The sequence below is a fragment of the Chaetomium globosum genome, genomic scaffold, assembly GCF_000143365.1.
Source record: "Chaetomium globosum CBS 148.51 scaffold_5 genomic scaffold, whole genome shotgun sequence".
NCBI lineage: Eukaryota > Fungi > Ascomycota > Sordariomycetes > Sordariales > Chaetomiaceae > Chaetomium > Chaetomium globosum.
This window is the reverse complement of record NT_165980.1, coordinates 2,137,540-2,154,507: the sequence shown is the minus strand read 5'-3', so window position 1 is coordinate 2,154,507 and position 16,968 is coordinate 2,137,540. Positions and strand designations below refer to the sequence as shown.

General features: G+C 55.5%; 7 protein-coding genes across 7 annotated transcripts; 1 reads left to right on the top strand and 6 right to left on the bottom strand.

Annotated features, from left to right (window-relative positions):
• Window positions 1–424: 424 nt before the first annotated feature.
• CHGG_07532 (uncharacterized protein) lies at window positions 425–1,976 on the bottom strand (the record flags this gene model as incomplete). The annotated part of the gene is made up of 5 exons (XM_001225187.1): window positions 425–1,076; window positions 1,148–1,521; window positions 1,576–1,643; window positions 1,701–1,737; window positions 1,800–1,976. The coding sequence occupies 5 exons, from the start codon at window positions 1,974–1,976 to the stop codon at window positions 425–427; spliced, it is 1,308 nt and encodes a 435-aa protein (XP_001225188.1).
• A 1,418-nt stretch (window positions 1,977–3,394) lies between these two features.
• Window positions 3,395–4,524, bottom strand: CHGG_07531 (uncharacterized protein; the record flags this gene model as incomplete). Its single annotated transcript, XM_001225186.1, has 3 exons — window positions 3,395–3,526; window positions 3,745–4,083; window positions 4,474–4,524. 3 exons carry the CDS (start codon window positions 4,522–4,524, stop codon window positions 3,395–3,397), a joined length of 522 nt encoding a protein of 173 aa, XP_001225187.1.
• Window positions 4,525–5,406: 882 nt separating this feature from the next.
• CHGG_07530 (uncharacterized protein) lies at window positions 5,407–6,669 on the bottom strand (the record flags this gene model as incomplete). The annotated part of the gene is made up of 1 exon (XM_001225185.1): window positions 5,407–6,669. One exon carries the CDS (start codon window positions 6,667–6,669, stop codon window positions 5,407–5,409), a length of 1,263 nt encoding a protein of 420 aa, XP_001225186.1.
• Window positions 6,670–7,971: 1,302 nt separating this feature from the next.
• Window positions 7,972–8,406, bottom strand: CHGG_07529 (uncharacterized protein; the record flags this gene model as incomplete). The annotated part of the gene is made up of 2 exons (XM_001225184.1): window positions 7,972–8,162; window positions 8,373–8,406. The coding sequence occupies 2 exons, from the start codon at window positions 8,404–8,406 to the stop codon at window positions 7,972–7,974; spliced, it is 225 nt and encodes a 74-aa protein (XP_001225185.1).
• Window positions 8,407–8,639: 233 nt separating this feature from the next.
• On the top strand, window positions 8,640–11,386 carry CHGG_07528 (uncharacterized protein; the record flags this gene model as incomplete). Its single annotated transcript, XM_001225183.1, has 6 exons — window positions 8,640–8,643; window positions 8,895–9,740; window positions 9,924–10,259; window positions 10,326–10,376; window positions 10,582–10,936; window positions 11,266–11,386. The coding sequence occupies 6 exons, from the start codon at window positions 8,640–8,642 to the stop codon at window positions 11,384–11,386; spliced, it is 1,713 nt and encodes a 570-aa protein (XP_001225184.1).
• Window positions 11,387–12,833: 1,447 nt separating this feature from the next.
• Window positions 12,834–14,708, bottom strand: CHGG_07527 (uncharacterized protein; the record flags this gene model as incomplete). The annotated part of the gene is made up of 3 exons (XM_001225182.1): window positions 12,834–13,440; window positions 13,743–13,969; window positions 14,118–14,708. 3 exons carry the CDS (start codon window positions 14,706–14,708, stop codon window positions 12,834–12,836), a joined length of 1,425 nt encoding a protein of 474 aa, XP_001225183.1.
• A 1,250-nt stretch (window positions 14,709–15,958) lies between these two features.
• On the bottom strand, window positions 15,959–16,349 carry CHGG_07526 (uncharacterized protein; the record flags this gene model as incomplete). The annotated part of the gene is made up of 2 exons (XM_001225181.1): window positions 15,959–16,061; window positions 16,132–16,349. 2 exons carry the CDS (start codon window positions 16,347–16,349, stop codon window positions 15,959–15,961), a joined length of 321 nt encoding a protein of 106 aa, XP_001225182.1.
• Window positions 16,350–16,968: the final 619 nt, after the last annotated feature.

Sequence of the window (16,968 nt, the reverse complement as noted above, 5' to 3'; positions counted from 1 at the left end):
TGTGGTTCAGTGGTGGTATGCTACTCTAGTTTGTTTTTTTGATGTCTTATTTGTGTGCTTTGGGTTTCTTTTTGGGGATGGTGGTTTCATTGTTTTAGTGGGTGTGTTATTGCCAGGTGGAAGGTGTGTATTTTTTAAGGGAGGTTTTTAGTTATCTTGCCGGGGGGGGGGGGGTGGAGGTGGGGTTGTTGGCGAGGGAGATGGTTGTATGATTTGAAGACGGGCTTGGGCGGTAGATGACCTTGTTGTCCTGTTTTGGTTTTGCATGTTTTGGTCAATGTCGACACTGGTTTCAACGCAGGACAGTGGGTAATGGTTCGTCTTTGTACGTGGCAATATTAAAATGTCTATGTTAACCCTGGGTATCTCTGAAGTATTAGGCGTATTCATAAACCTCACAGTGATCGTATCCTTGATCATATGTTCACAGCATGCCCTTGTCAGCCAGCCTCCTGGCGCCCTCCTCCTCCTCCTCCAGCATACCCGCAAACGAAACCTTTTGCGTCACCACCGTCGTCGTCTTGATGCCCTCCCCGCCCGACACAGACACCTCATTAAAGCTGGACGGCTCCCAACCCGCCACCACACTGACGCTATACCTCTTCCCACCCGGATTTTGTGTTAGTATCCCCTTATCCAACTCCCCAAACTCAATATCATTCCCCAACGCACTGCGCGGCAATGCCGCCTCCTCATCCCCCAGCCGCAGCTCCTCGGTGCTATCCGTATCACGCAGGGTCGACCCCTTGAACATGGACGCACGCGCCGCCGACGACCCAGCGCCGGTGCCGCCGGCCGCGCTGCCTGCTCCGCCGAACGGGGTGCGGCTGGCGCGGGGACCGCTCTTCGGGCCGCCCGTGCCGACGGAGTGGCCGGCTGACCGCAGCAGGGAGCCAAAGATGCGGGGCATGGTCTGGACGAGGACGGGGCGGATGGTGGGCAGGCAGACGGCGATGACGCCGACAGAGAGCTCGAGGAAGGAGAAGGTGGCGGCGTCGACGTTGTCCCAGGTGGGGTCGGTGGATTTGGCGGCCGCGCTGAGGGTTTTGATGCGGTAGATGGAGACGGCGCAAGGGCTAGGGGGAGGAGGTTGTCAGCAGGGCTGCGGCGCGTGGGGGTGGGGGGCTTGCGGGACGTTGGGACTTACAAGATTCCCAGGGTGAAGACGATTAGCAGCATCGCCTTTTGCTTTCTCGGCAGCTGGAGCGAGCTAATGACCGGGATGGGCATGGTGAAGACGGCAAAGTCCGTTACGACGTTGACGCCTGCCATGACGTACCAGATGGTGGCATTGTCGAGGCAGAATCCCTTGACGTTCGGGTCCCAAAAGGCAGCAACGGGCATGCAGACCATGGGCAGGAGGAAGGAGAGGGTAACGGCCCAACATGTGAGAAAGCACAAGCCGACAACGATGATCTTTTTGAGGATCGTGTTGGAAAAGATGCGCTTGTATTGGAGCAGGATGGAGATCTTGGTCAAGCAGACCGCGACGTTGTAGACTGCGATGGAGCTGTAAAAGGACTATCCGTTGTTAGTTCCACAGTCCGAAGGTTAGCCAGGCGAGGAAGCCCTTACCTTCATGTACGGGATAAAATCCTCATCAGGCATCATCCAGATATGGCGACCAAGGCCATATTTTGACTCTGTCTGGGGTCAGTTGACGCCTTTCTAACACCACCACAAGGTCATTGGGGGCTTACCGAGCCCGATCGCCACTGCCGACGCTAGGGTTAAGATCTGGGAAACCTCTGTTAGATATGGCTGCCCTTCAACTTGTTGGGAGTTCAGCCGCCCCGTACCTGTGCTGGCACGATGATGGCATCGTCCAACCCAAAAGACCGGAGGATGACGGCACGGGAATAACACCTCAAAGTGACGGCCAGGGTGGAAAGGATGCTCGCCACGGAGAGGATAGCGATGATTTCGCCCACTCTGGACTCGCCATCCAGGGCGGGATCTGGGCTCGGGCCTGCCATGTCGTTGGCAAGTCTGAAGGCGTTGGGATGAAGACTCCGTAAAATCCGTGAAAATTATGATGCGGATGACTGGGAGCTATATGCACGCTCGCGGGGCCACATGGGGTTGAGCTTCCCTCTAGAGTGTAACTGTCGATCGGGGATCGACGAACCGGTCCCAGCAGTGTGGAGAGTTGACGACACTGCAAGTCTCGTTTCCTGAGGCAGATGGCGAGTCAGCATCGCCGTGTTTGCAGTGCGGAGCCGGTGATCAGCAAAACGGCCCCTGAAACAACCGCAGCCATCCTCGAGCCACCACGCGACGAGCAGCGAACCGGCTGGGGGCGATGACTCGATTACAGGGATGGGGTTTGACAGAAGGGATCAAGGTTTTGCTGTCAACGATTTGGCCCTGACAGTTCTGACATCTGACTCGGGCGTCCGAGCACCTAGACCAGCGATTGGAGTGGCCAAGTGAGGATATTCCCTGCACGAGTCCCCATTGCGGAGCCTGTTAGAGCATGCGTTTCCGTGATACGTCGGAACTGTTTGCAGCGTTGTGCAAATTTGCTCGTGTCTAGCCTCGAACGTGGGCTTAAGCTAAGCCCAATCACACTTCACATCATTGTCGTCCAAGCGGGTGGCGACGAGTGCTGAAGCGGGGATGACCGAGGCAAGCGAGGGCAGAGCGATCATCAACAAAAACGAGCTTCCGACGTGGCTTGGTACCCAATAAAAAAGTGTCAAACCGGACGCCCAGGACTCGTCCATGTCAGCGGTCCGACCGCCCGACCGGGAACCGGTGTGTTGCAAGAGCTGGGCTTGCATGCTTGGCAGGTTAAAACAAACGTCTGGGCGTCTGGGGGGATCGCCACCGTCGAGGGCTCGATGTTTGGAGGGCAAGGAGGGGTTATCTGAGGCACCCCGTACCAGGGCATCCTGTTGTGGATGTCGATGGGGTTCCCAGTGATTGTCTCAGATTCCCAGATGCACACGCGAGGTGCAAATGGATCAGCAGGGCACGCTGGACAATTGCGACAATCGTTCATGGCAACGTGGACGTTAACCGAGGCGGAGACGAGATGCAAATCGTCATGTTGGGAGATCCCAGGAACCACCAGTGCCAAGTCGGAATTTTGGTGATCCAAGGGTGATCGACACAGCCAAAGCGTTCAACTGGCAGGTGGGTGGCAGGCTGAAGGGCCAGAGGCCCGCTGAAACCCGCTCTGCCGCTAAGGGTCAAAAAGGAAACGAGATCGGAAACGTGAATGGTGCGGGAGGCCCTGCAAAACTTGACTCGACGGTTTCGACGGTTGTATCGCTCTTTTCCAGAACTGGAAAAGCCAACCATGATGGCAGCCTGAGTTTCCGTATGCGGAGGGGTTTCCCTTTTCTCACAAAAGAGAAACTTGGAAGAGCAAAACGCTAGTTATTTCAACCTACCTCGTTATTTGGCAGCCACCTGCGGAAATGTCGAAACTCGATTCGATGGCATGACGCTCACGGCGAACGCCCATGTTGAGATCGTCCCCGATGTTGCCGCTCGGATTGCCGAGGCCAAATTTGGTGACCTTGAGATTCGCGACTTACTTGGTCCTCGGTGAGCCAGATGTCCAACGCTGCGATCTTGTCCTTCAATTGCTCGATGTTCCGTCCGCCGATAGCCGGAACCACGTTGTGCACGCCAAGGAGCGCTGCTTTCCGCCGAACAGAGGCGATTGCGATGGCCACGACCGACTTGGTCCCGTGCTCGACAGCAACTTGCGCCAAGGCCTCGCTCATCTGTAACTTGACCACCGCCGCCGAAAGGCCGGAATGTCTTACCAGCCTTTTTCCTCTGTTCGACTTCCTCGGGGATCTGGAACTTGCCTGCCCCCAGGACCTCCCCGGGACTGATCGCCATGTCAAATCCCCGAGCCATGGGTATAATCTCGCGCTCCAGATCGCGCACTAGTACGCTCCATTGGCCCGAGGAGACGCTAAACTGCGTTTTCCCTTGCCCTTTCGCGTATGTGTTGGCGGCGGTCACGATCCACGCCGGGGTGTTGGAGATCCCCAGGTAGAGCACCCTGAGTCGGGGACCCCTCAATGGACGCCGTGTGGTGTACTTTATGTACAGGATGTCGATCTAGTCGGTCTGCAGTCGGCGCAGTGATTCGCGTACGCTCGTGTGCAGGCTGCGCCGTGAGTTGCCGCCATGATTTGCCGTTTGGCCTTTTTGCACTCAGAGATTGACGGCGTCGTATAAGCCCCAGTCGGACGTCTACTTGGTGGCCCCGACGAGGCGGTCGCGCACCTTGCGGTTGGGCATCCACTCGCCTAGCAACACTCCAAACTCGCCGTCTTAGTAAGCATTCGCCGTGTCGATGAAGTTGCCGTCTGCTTGGTTTTGTTAGTCGATGCAGGTAGGTACTCAGGGGCTCGGTGGATAGATGAACCTCGACATCCGCATAGAGAAACTCAAATCCCCTTTCCTTATCCAGGGTCAGCGGCCAGAGACAGACGCCGGCCGTCCTACCTCTGTAGGCGGATCGGGGGTAACGGAGGACCGTCGAAGAAGCCGGGCCATGTTCAACAATAATGGTCACGGCACGGGTCCGTACTTGACGTCAACTCGTGAACCGGCCGGCTGTCCTCCACGGCAGCAGTACCCAACTCCCACCACGCATGCCATGTGCCTTGTCCCGTCCCGCACTCTTATACCCACGCGGGCGGCTGAGGGGCTGCATGGGGGAACGATGCGTGTTGGTGGTTGAAAGGCTGAAAGGTCGATTAGCGCTCCTTCACTCGTGGTTGACGACGATGTATGGTTACACTGGGCCGCTTGGCTGGGCTTCTCTTCCGCCCGGCGGGCTTCGCCCTATATGGCGGCTATGCACGTCTACTAACAATTTCCGGACGGATCCTGGTCTCCCAAGGCCCATGCGTCATCCTTTCCTACCTCCCTAGCTTATAGGCCTAGCATTTACCGACAGTGGGCGCTTCGCAGTCGCGATAGGCGTGGCTGCAATCAAAAACTGGGAGAAATAGGGACGGCTGGAGATATCGGCGTGACAAGTTTCGGATAGTGCGGGAAGATGGCGTCTGGGGCATGCCGAGGTACCGAGTTGCCCGTGTACCTAATATCTTTGCAGCGAGAACACGGGGACCACGGCAGCTTTCTCCACGGGAAGCATTGTTGGAAATCCAATAAGTAGGTACACGGGCAAATATACTGGCCATAAGCGTCTGAATCGTCACCCCCCATCTCAAACAGTCCTTGCGGCACTGAGCTATTCAGGGATCCATCGCATCAACCTATTGTTGGCACGTTTCTAACCCGTGTTTTCCCTGGTACATCTCACGACTCTCCCACCCCGACAACTGAGTAGTCTCCCAACCTTGCACAGACAAGCCCGAAGAGACGGAGAACCGACCCGCCGCCCCCCGGCACAACCCCCCTTTCTCAAACTCACCACCCCAACACTGCCTTAATGGCCTCCGCAAGCACCTCCGCCTCTGCGGCATGCGTGTCCGCATTCGGATGATAATCACAGCCCACCTCACTGCCCTGCGTCGACCAATCCACAAAGTGCGCCTTGGCACCCAACTCCGCCACCGCGCTCTTCAGCGCGCCCGTCTGCGTGCTCTTCTGCGCGTCCTCCGCGGTCGGGTAATAATCACTCAGCATGGGCGACCCCACCAGGAAGAAGTGCGCGTCCGGGTAGTGCGTCTGCAGGTCCCGCACGAAGGAGACCAGGCCTGCGGTGTAGGTGGGGATGTCGAGGGCCTCGCGCGCGTTGAAGGGGTTGCCGGACGCGTCCCACGAGATGTAGCTGAAGTCGTTGGTGCCGAGGTTGATGACGATGGCGGAGGGGGACCAGGAAGCCGGGTGGGGGTAGCTGTTGTCGGGGTCGTCGGCGCCGTAGCGGGTGTAGAGTTGCGGGATGAGCGGGCTGGTGTCGGGGCTGCCGATGGCGATGTTGCGCACGATGCCCTTGCCGCTCCAGGCGATCACGTTGTAGTCGGCGTTGAGGGCGACGGCGGCCAGGGCGCCGTAGGTTTTTGGGTTGTTTTCGACGGCGGCGCTGTTGGCGCAGGGGTTGGTGCCGTCGAGGCCGTAGCCGACCGAGATGGAGTCCCCGATGATTTCAATTTGGCGGGCAGGGATGGTGCTGGCTACGAAGGCGCCGTTGGTGGTGATGGAGCCGAGGAAGATGGTGCCGTATTGGGGCTCGGACCGCTTGCGGAGGGTGACGGTGTGCGTGCCCTGAGAGAGACCGGCGGGGGTGGTGATGCTGGTGCCGAAGTTGGTGATGACGATGGGAGCGGCGCCGTCGACGACGAGGTCCACGCTGTTGGTGCCGCTGATGGAGGCGATGCCAATGGAGGCCGAGGTTCCTGTGAATGTGAAGGAAACACCGGAGCCCGGCCAGCTCAGCTCCTTGGTATCCGGGTTGACGCGGCCGACATAGCGAACGCCCGCAGTGCCTGTTGAGGCCGGTGGGGTGGTAGACGTGCTCGAAGCAGGCGGCGAGGGGGTGGTCGATGTCCTCAGAGTGGTCGCGGCAGCGCCGGGCTGGCACTGGCTGTACCAATCATTCACGTATACACAGCTATACGCCGACACGCAGCTGGTAGCACCGGTATAGCCAATGCCACCACACTGACCCCAGGCACCGCTCTGAGCGGCGGCACCCCAAGCAAAAACCCCAGCGACGACAAATGACTTCATCTTGGCGGGATTCGAGTCAATACTCGGCGGTTGTTGATGGAAACAAGAAGGGAAGAGGAAACTCTGCTGGGAGAACCGGGTTCTTTATAGAGCTCGCCGTAGGGCCGATAATAACGTTCGGTCTCGTGCAAAGCGATGCGAAGCAGAGCACGGAGATAACCCCTGAGCAGGCAAGACAGTAAGTAGCCTAACGCGGAATCTCGCGAGGTGAATCTGACGACTCTCCACCGTCGACGATACTCAACCTCAGCAACACCACGGGTTACGGTAAACCACGAGACAGCCCCGGACGAAGGGAAATCAGAGGCGACGGAAATAGGCCAGCGCGAACACGACAGCCACTAAGGTTGATCAGTTTATGAAAGGCGCGATCGACAACCGTTAAAAGGAACCCTTACTGAGAAAACAACAGCAATCAAGGCGCATCCGCAACAACGAATTGCAAGCACAGGCTATCGCGATGACCAAAACTGCGTGTTCGCCGTCGGATTCACGGGCAGACGACGGGCGAACGGGACAGAATGAAATATAAACTAGCAGCAAGGCGACTCGGCGTTTGGGGTGGGTCAAGCTCGCTTAGATGCCGCCCAGCGGTGACAACGGCCCGATGCAGGATCTCGGAGGTCCCGGCATCTGTCCCGTCGACTATCCCAGTACCGTCGCCTGCTGTCCTACGGACGTTGCTGCGCGGGAAACCTAGTAGGCGGAGCTACAGGTCGTCCGTTTTGCCCGCCCCCACTGCGGCAGTGCCAGGTGAGGGCCTGGCTTGTTTTACCGACGAGCGGCGGCGGGTTTCCGGAGCTGTTGCCTCCGGGCTCAAAACATACAGGCGCCCTGACCCCAATGTACCTGGACACGGTGAAGTCGTGTGCTGTGAATGAGTTCTGGCCTCGTGGCTGTCATGACAAATCCACTCCTTTGTATTTCTCTCCCCAAATCCATTGAATCCAAGCAAAGGCAGGGCGTTGTCGGGCGTGGTATCGGGACGGACTGTTCTCAGATAGGTACATATATGGTCTGATTGGGGGCGACTGGAGGGGTTAAAGGAGCCAAGACGAGATTTCCTAAGCCGTAAGCGCCGTGCCGCCGTCTGCGCGCCATTTTCTTGCCATCCCTTCCCACGTTAGCGAATTCTTTCCTCCACGAATGGCATCTGGCCCTCAGCTCGCAGGTCTTGCGAATAATTAAGTTAGGTACCTATGTAGTTTTCGAAGTAGCAGTCCCCACTCCGGAGCTAAAAGATGATTATTTTCGTGCTCGAGTCAATCAACGAATTTTCGATAGTTACTTCTTCGGACCCCTTTATCCGCGTAAATGAGGTCTTTGGCACTCAGCAAAGCATCGAGGACCTTCTTGTGGCTCCTTGGCGTCGTAGGGCGTTTCGATGCAAGCCATGCCATCCTCGACGGCCTTCTTCAGCTTTGGTTCTCTACATTCTGTCGCTGGTGATCTTGTCGAGAGTTCCGGGGAGTTGTCGGGTTCCCTTGCCCACACTGCTGAGAACATACTCTCATCAGCTCTCACAGGCTTTACGCGGTCATCCTTGTCATTCAGCCGGTCATAGTCAATGCTCCATAGCCGAAACGGCCTTCTCGGTGCGAGGTTGACAGGTTCTGGGTCAGGCTTCGGCTTCGGCTCCGGTAGAACCTGCCGTTCTTCTAGTTGTGGGTATTGGTACAACAAGGCCAGAGGCAGGTCACAACATCCCGCGGTTTTAGCGCTGTTTGATCTAGACATGGATGCGCGAGGCTTGCTTTGGTGGCACTGGTGCCCGCGCGGCTTGGGGTCAGATACCAGAGTTAATCGGGATACTGGCACCGACTACTAAAACCAGAGGAAAATTGGCATCACCGTCCAAGGACCCAGCCCCCGCTGACCATGCATATGTAGGTATGCATGGCCAGCGCAAGTTGCAGATATCACAGGCCAATCATGCCAAGCAGAAAGCCTGATGAGAAGTGTGGCGCTCAATGTGTACGCAGGAGACTGGAGCGTCACGCACATCGCCTTCTTGTCTTCCATGCTTAAGGCTGCTTTGGCGTATTTCGACTCCGATACCAGCCTCAGGGAGACACGCGCGAATTGCACTTTTGCTTGAGACATTCCAAAACACGCCTACCTTATTGTACCGTTACCAAATGACTCGAGATCCAAGGCTTCTCAGCCTGCTGAAATCAATCAGGGAACATTTTGATGCCCCTCCCGCTCTTCTTCGACTTCTGCAGTACGAGTAGCCGAGGTTCTCCTCATTGAGTCCATCAGCGATGTCGAGGGAACAACGACGACGCGCTTTTACGCCGGTCCGTCAGCGAAGTCATTACCGGGCCCAAAACTTCCGGAGTACCATCCGAAGTCTCTTGAGTCTTCACTATCGAAACCCGGAGAAAGAGAAAAAGAAGACCGCAATGAAGGAGGAGTACGAGGAATGCCATCGGCGGTCACACGAGAGGAAGAAACCCCCGATGGAGAAAAAGAAGTAGGAAGAGGAGTGCCACCGGCAATAACATATTTAGCGCACCGCAACTTCCTGGTGCCTGCCGCCGTGCTTCCCTCGGCCATCTCCCTGTCGAAGCCTGAAGTCCTGGGACTTGTTGCTCGTATCATTATCGTGGTGGGCGATGATACGCTTGTGCGAGCACTTGAGCCCTGGATTACGAAAGAGAGGGGAGGAGGAAACGGAGCAAAGGCCGGAAAAATAGGGTTTCCCGAAGCAGATCTTAAGAGATTTATCAGGGCGCACATACAGGCGGATAATGATGGACTACGCCAGGAGGAGGAGGATGCAGCTGGGGAGATGCCGGGTTTCGTCAGCGTTATTGGTTGGTGGAGGCGGAGAGTCCAGGATCTCTCCAGTTTTGTCGTGGAGCGAAAGATTGCCGACGGGAGACCTCGGAGCACCGATGACGATTCTATGCCGCTGAACCGCACGTTTGACCGTTATTCCCCCTGGCCGGCTTGTACACACAGGCCTCATCACTTGCTCTCAACGTCCCAGAAGGGAGGGGTGGCGATCAATGTCGCGCAAGAGTGCATGTCTCTATATTGGGCTGTGGTCGACGGTATCCAGACCGGTAAGTCCGCTGCCTCCTTCACTGCCATAAAGCACGGTATAAAACGTGGATCCTCCGGCAGCGTGGTCTCAGACCCAAGGCCATCACTCTGTGCGCGACCGATCTTGTACTGGGGTATCATATCAGCGAGCAACACACCTGCAGCATTTCAGTAAAACTGTTGGTACGTTACGATATAAACAGTCGTAGATGACGGACAACAACAACAACAACAACAACAACAACAACAACAACAACAACAACAACAACAACAACAACAACAACAACAGCAGCAGCAGCAGCAGCAGCAGCAGCAATTAGGCGAAGAGGCGGATAAGGAAAGGAAGATTGCTTCACGGGAGGCCATCGATAATATGGTTATGCGAAACCCGCACGCCGGATTCAAGACCCGCCGGGAACACGAGGAGGAACCCACCCCGGGGACTCGGCTCTCTCAGTTTGTCAAGGCGCTGGGGCAAGTCGAGTCCATGCCACCTGACTGCCTTCAAAACTTTGTGCAGTCCGTCATCGCGCACAATGGTATGCCAAGACCTCTCAGACCTCCCCAGCCATGTCCTAAGTGCCTATTGACTAATCTCGTCACAGGAATTCGAGGGCCAGCTCGTCTGGTGGCACTGGATCCTGGCGTCCGCAGCCGTAAGCATCGCCACGTACCTAATACTCTACTGGGGGGAGATCTACAACACCATGAGGTCGCTACCGCGGCAATCCAAAATCAGGCTGGCATCCATGCTGGCTGTGGCAGGTCTCTCCGTCGCGGCATGGAGACTGTCCTTGAGCTCCCTACCGAGCTCCGCAAAAGGCATTATCGCTGTGTTTGTGATATGGCTTCCTTCCATAGTTTTCCTTATTGTTGCCCGTCGGCGTAACGTCAGCGTCCGCAAAGTTGTTCTTCAATTATTGGTCATCTTTACTGCCGGAGGGCTCTGCACCGCGGAATGGAGGCTAGCCGACAGCGTCTCCATCCCGACCAGGGTGAAGGCGGCCGTGGGACCGCTGATTTTCCTTGTTCCATTTCACCTGGTCGGTGTTGCCGGGTACCTCTCCCGACAAATGCGCAAAACCAGAGGATCCCAGGATCCAACCGCGGGCCGGGCTCAGGGGGTGTCTGCGCCTTATCGCGACTGGCACAACGACAGGGCTTACTGTTGTTATCTGGGAATTTGCGTGCGAGTGCCTTGCCTGTTGGTGTGCAGGTATGCATTTCTTCCGTTTTGTCATGACTGTTAGCAGCTTGCGTGCGCGCCCTTCATGCCTATCCTCGCAAGATATGGGCCGGCCCGCGGCTGGATAGGATACGTCTGGTTCACGCAGTTGCGGCTGGGGTTGTGGCTGTAGCTGTGCTTGCTGCCGTGGCATGGAAACTTGATGACAGCGGTGCGCAAACAGCAGTAAAAGCAGCAATTGCTCCCCTGCTTTTCTGGCTCCCGGTAGCCGGCTTGGATATCTGGTGGATACGGCATTGTAGCCGAGCTAGAACGACCCTTTACCTCGTCGTCTTGCTCGGCCTGTTAATATGGGTTAGTATCGGAGCCTGGAAGATTGGCGACAGTGAGCTCGACGCCGACGTCAAGACCGCTGCAGGAATGTGGGCCATCTGGTACGCCCCGGCCGCTGTGCACAGGAGCTTGATAACGTATGATTGAGCCGTACCAACGACGGGAGAGTTGAGGGTATCAATCGGTGTTCTTTGTAACATGATGATTTTAGCCATTTTTGAGGCTCAGTCGACGACTCAAGGAGCATAACTACCAGTTCCCTGGGCCAAAAAGCCTACTAGGTAGAGGTAGTTTTCTAAGACAAATCTTGGCTCAGCATATTTCAAGTTGACTAACTACCATGTATCTTAGCACAATGACGTACATGTACAAGATAAGAGAGTCGTGCAATTTCCTAACCATCATCCATAGGTACCCCCAGCCCGAGGATCAATAATATAAGAAACATGACCCAACAAGAAGCCCCCACGCTAAATACAGGCCGCATACCATACAGACCATACCAATTTCATTCCATGTTAACTGACGGAGCCCACACCACCGGGCTAGCCTTGCCATCCAGAACACTCTACTCAACTGGTCGTGATTGAAACCCACCTCACATCCCTTCCTTTCACCATCTATCACCCTCACCACTCAACTTCCTCAACCGCAACATACCCCCCCACACCCAAAACCTCCCCCCCTTCAACATCTACCCCCACAAACGCTACATCACAACAACTAACCCACCCCCCCACCCACCCCGCGACACATCACGGTCGGGACTAACCATAGGCGACGGCAGAGGCAGCGGACTGTGTCGATCGGGCACCCCCCGGACGGTGTCCCTCGGCAGCGAAGCTGCTCCGGGCGGGCAAAGCTTCTGCTTCCAGCGCGAAGAGAGAGGGGATGAAGTCCGCTTCTCCTTCTCTTCCCACGCCCGGGAGCTGTGTGGGCGTGGGAGTGGCCTGGGGTGGGAGGCGGAAGGGGAAAGGGATTGGGCGCGTGGGTGGGTTTGGATTTGTTGTGAGTGTTGTCTCTGTGCCGGTGTTGATGTTGGTGATGTGGCGAGGGGAGCGGGGGGACGCGCGGGGGCTGTCGACGCTGCTGCTTCGTCGCCCGTGGCAGGGGCTTGATCTGTGCGGTTGGGGTTGGGGTGGGGGAGTGGTATTGGTGTTTGTGGCGGTGGTGGTGGTCGGTGGGAGGTTGTTCTCGGTCCAGATGTGGAAGACGTCGACGTGTTGCATTGTGTTTATTAGGTACACAGTAGATAGCGGCACGGTAATTTAATGGGGTATTGGAGTGTAGCGAATTATCCTCAATGGCGAGGGATCCAAGTCCATCGCCCATCGTTTTAATGTTGTGGAGTACTGATGTACACTATGTATTCCCTGACCGAACCTTTGTATGATCTCATTTTGTTGATCGGCGAATAAAGCTTGGACTGACGTCGTCACGGTGGATTAAAACTTGGATCAGCTGGCACTGCGACACGTGACGACGCGGTATGGCTTGTCCCCAAGTGTGTGTAATAGGGCACCTGGGTTCCATGTAAATGACGCATCCGTTGGGCAAATTTTAGGAGTATCGCCAGGCCAATAAGTAGGATGGTCTACCAGTCGTATATACGGTGCTCTTCCCTCCAAGGCCTCATCTCAAACCTTCCCTGGTGTGCACATAGTCGGTCATAGCGGTTTCCCAACACGGAGCGCTCGGCTCGTTCGTCCAACACGTTTTCCTTCGCCTTGATCCACGCTGGCCCGGACTCAAGACTCAGGGCTTGTAGCATATCAAGCGACCATCTAGTCCATTTCCAGGGCCATGCAAAATCGGCATAGAACTGGCCGAGCTCACCTCCAAGACAAGCCAGCGGTTGCAGAATACGGTCGTATCCGGCGAGCACTGCGTCCCCCTGCGCCTGGGAAAGTTCTGTACGATGTTCAGGGCGATTCGGGCTGCGTGATACCGTGCCCGCCATAGTCATCCACAATGCGAGGCCGGGAGTATTGAGCGCTGTTTTCATCCACTCGACGGTGGCAATCCAGTCTTGGAGAACCGGATGGCCGTCATGGGGCCAGCACAGATGGTTGTAAGGGGGGAAGATCAGCTCGAGAAAGCGGAGGTGGCCCAGACAGTTGGCGGGGACTATCTCCCTCAAAAAGTGGCTTGCTGCAAAACCGTCGGCCGCGTAGGCATCCGGGGGTGGTGCGTTTCGGAGCCTGTTCATGTAATCTAAAGTCCAGCCACTCAAGTCGCTGGGGGCGGGTAAGTGGAAACTCGGACAGACAGAGGGAGTGCTGTGTGGGTAGTATGTCAGGCTATCGCTGACGACGAAACGGTTACAAGAAAAGAAAACGAATCTCGCGTCTTCAACAAGAGCATGCAGATGAGGAACAAGGGCGTTGGCGGCAGCCCAACATCGGCAAGCGTGGGCGGATGAGAAGGCTGTGTGCCGAGGGCGGCAGAAACAGCCGATCAAGCCATGATATGACATGGACCCATCAGCGATTTCGATGCGTACACGTTTCTGGTGGTAGCACCCCTGGAATTGGCATCCGTGGTGCCACGAAGAGCTAGAGCGGCATGCGATGCTGTCCTTTGGGTAACAGTCTTCGGCGGGGGGTCGGTACCCGCGCGATCCTCTTCTCCACAGAACTTCCTTCCAAGGGGTGATAAGGTCGGTATATTCCAGGATCCGAAGCCGTAGCTCTCGAGGAAGGGGTTCAGGCTGACGGCAGGCTTGAAGTGCTGCGTTTCGCGCAACGCGGGCGAGTTCAAAATTCGGATCTTTGCAAAGCCTGATATCGCAGTCCCTCAACTCTGGAAACAAAGAAAGTGGGGCGACGACTCTTGCTGCCGTATCCATGCTGGCCTCTTCATGATCCAGGTCGCATACCAAGGAAAACCGAAGGGTACCAGGGCTGATCCTCGAAGATAAGTAATTCGCTGTTCGAAACCATTCATCTAGCATCGGCCCGGCTTCAGAATGGGAACTTCGAAGCGGCCGGTCGTGGTGGGATGTGTGATGCTGCCGGCAGTAATCTGTACCGCGGGTGCCATTGTGCCGTATGTCGTCGCAGCACTTGCCGCTCGCCTCTTTTTCGTTTCGCTGATGACAAGAGGTTTGGTTCAGCACAATCTTGAGATTGGCCAATGAGGCGAGCGACGTAGTTGTGAGGTTCCGCAGTGACTGAAGCGACGGTTCGACGTCGTATCCATTCCCCCGTACGTGTCTGTAGTGGATGACGAATCGGTTGGAAGAAAACAATAGGCCTGATGCCTCGCCGTAGATGAGGCGGCAGGACAACAACAAGCCTCGAAATGAGACCTGCCAAGTTCGCTTGACGGGACCGTCCAAGTCGAACAGCATCGGCAAGCCATCCCAACGCGTGACGCCAAGGTGTAGGTAAATGCGGCGTCGAACGGACGGGGGAAGGCGCAGAAGGAAACAGACGGGGCGAGATGAGTCATGCAGCTGCGCCGCCATTCGCACCGGTGCTCGACACGGCCGATGAGGCCGGGTTGAGGACAGAAATAAGCCGCGGGATGGTTGAAGCGACAGGTCGAACTTTGGCGATGTGGATTTTGGCGGTGGAATGTGGGATGCCTAGGATTGTAGGTAACTTGAGCAAACGTTCGAAAAGGGCGGGGTTAATTAGGGCTGAAACACAATTCACTCTCAACTTCGGCTGGATGTTGAGTACGCCAATATTTTAATTGCTTTCCTTATGTTTCTACCGAGAACGGGCTGACAGACACGAAGTTTACGACTAACCCTTCAATGTTTGATTTTTCTATGATTATCGGATTCATCACGGTTTTAAAGGCGCGCGTCTCTCAGAAATAACTATCCATGTTACCGTGCAATTATGTAAGGTAGTTATTGATATACCTGTAGTTACTGTACCTGCACGAATTCCCCCTTCAGGGGTATACATTGTAACGTGTAGTTATATGATTCGGATAACATCAATTCAGACCGCGGCCTAGCGTGAGATGGCTCTCCGCTGAATCGTACGGGGTATGATTCTGGACTTTGTGCTAATAAATGACTAGTTATTATCATGGATCTTGCCCACGAGTCTAACATTGTACTCTCGGGTGCCGCTATTTTATGCTAGCTGAGACAATATATTCTTGATTCCTTTCTGCACCACGCTCCGGGCCTGTCTGCTAAGTGGCTTAGTTTCAGTCATTACCAACCAATAGCCGAGAAACTCGAAGAGAAGAATCCTGTGATCATTCAAGTCTTTATTGTATGTCAGGTGCGCTGTCTAGTTCGTGCTGACCTCATGCGGGCCATCATCCGATGGAACTGGTGTCGTCCGATCTGTTGTTGCCTGGGCCCGTTTTATTTGACCCCGCTCTCTGGAATGACCACATCCTTCATCGTCCGACAATGGTGTAGCTTTTGGGAAAAGGTGGGTATGAACTTCTGGCGATGATCCAAGTCTGCCGCCACTTTGGATCCCATAGCCGAGGCATCCCCAGTTTCACTGGTTTATTTTACCACCTTAAGCTCGTCATTTTTCAGCTCCGCCGCTGGAGCTAAATTCCGGAGCCGGGCCTCCGCCACTGGAGGTGATCGTCCGGCGCGAGTTCTCTGCGAACAAATGCAGCCAGAAAAAATGTGTATATGAATAGATAAAAATCGACTTGTAGCTCCAATTTTCCAGTTACTGAGAACAAGAAAACATCCATGATGTGTCTCACTGCCGTGGCATACAATACCTACAATTACTCAACCGTTTCTCCCAGGTCCCTCAACTTCTTGCGGTCCGCCTCTTTGGCCTGTTCCGAGACGTGGGGGTTCTTCAACGCAGCCTTGAGCCCACGAATTCTTCGAGTAGCATTATGTCAGTGATAACTTGGCCATCGTTCAATGATATCAACTCAACGAGACAACTTACACATTGCCCCTGTCCTTCTCCTCGGTCATCTGCGCGTCCCCGGCTTCCCCAACCGAAGCCCTTCTTGCCTTTCTTCCACCGGGCTGCCCCTTTTCGACACCCGACGAGTGGGCTTGTGGAGCCTGGCTCCCAGTTGAGTGAGAGTGCGGGCCCGTTGACGAACTCTTTTTGCTAGATGAGGAACGCCGTTTAGGTTGTGCCGCCTGCGGCTCCTCCATGGTTTCGCCAAATTCGCTTGCTAGGAGGTCACGGTCATGCTGCTTGGCTTCTTCTGACACCCTGGGGTTATGAAGAGCGGCCTTGAGGCCTCGCTCACGATTCCTAGCATCTGCCATATCAATATTGCTACTGGCGGGGGGCAGAATAGGAGTTAGGTTGAGGAGTGAGGCAAAAGACAAAGAAGCAGCGGCGAGTGAAATGGGAAGGTTAATATATGGAGGCGAGTCAGGCTATGGCCCACGAATCTTATGACGTATTGAAGGCGCAATTCTCTTATCTCCCATCTCGTCCTCCCTACCTAAGTAACGCGCTCCAGGATGGGAAACCGCCACTGCGGCGGACACCATCTAGGAGACCCCTGTCATCGAATTTGAACAAGTCGTAACTTGGACCGGAATCCACTGTCGAAGCCCAAACTCATTCCGGTTTAGCTGGTTTATTAAGAGATGACTCCGGGAGACAAGGGAAGAAGACCGGAAAAAATAAAAGGCGCGATTTCCACTGCTAACCTAATAGAAGTTGCTTTAAGGCTTCTGGGGGAAAACGCCGCCAATGGTCATCGCAGGACCTTGGTGCTTCTTGGTATGAGGAGGTATTAAAGCCTTTCTGAAAACCCGT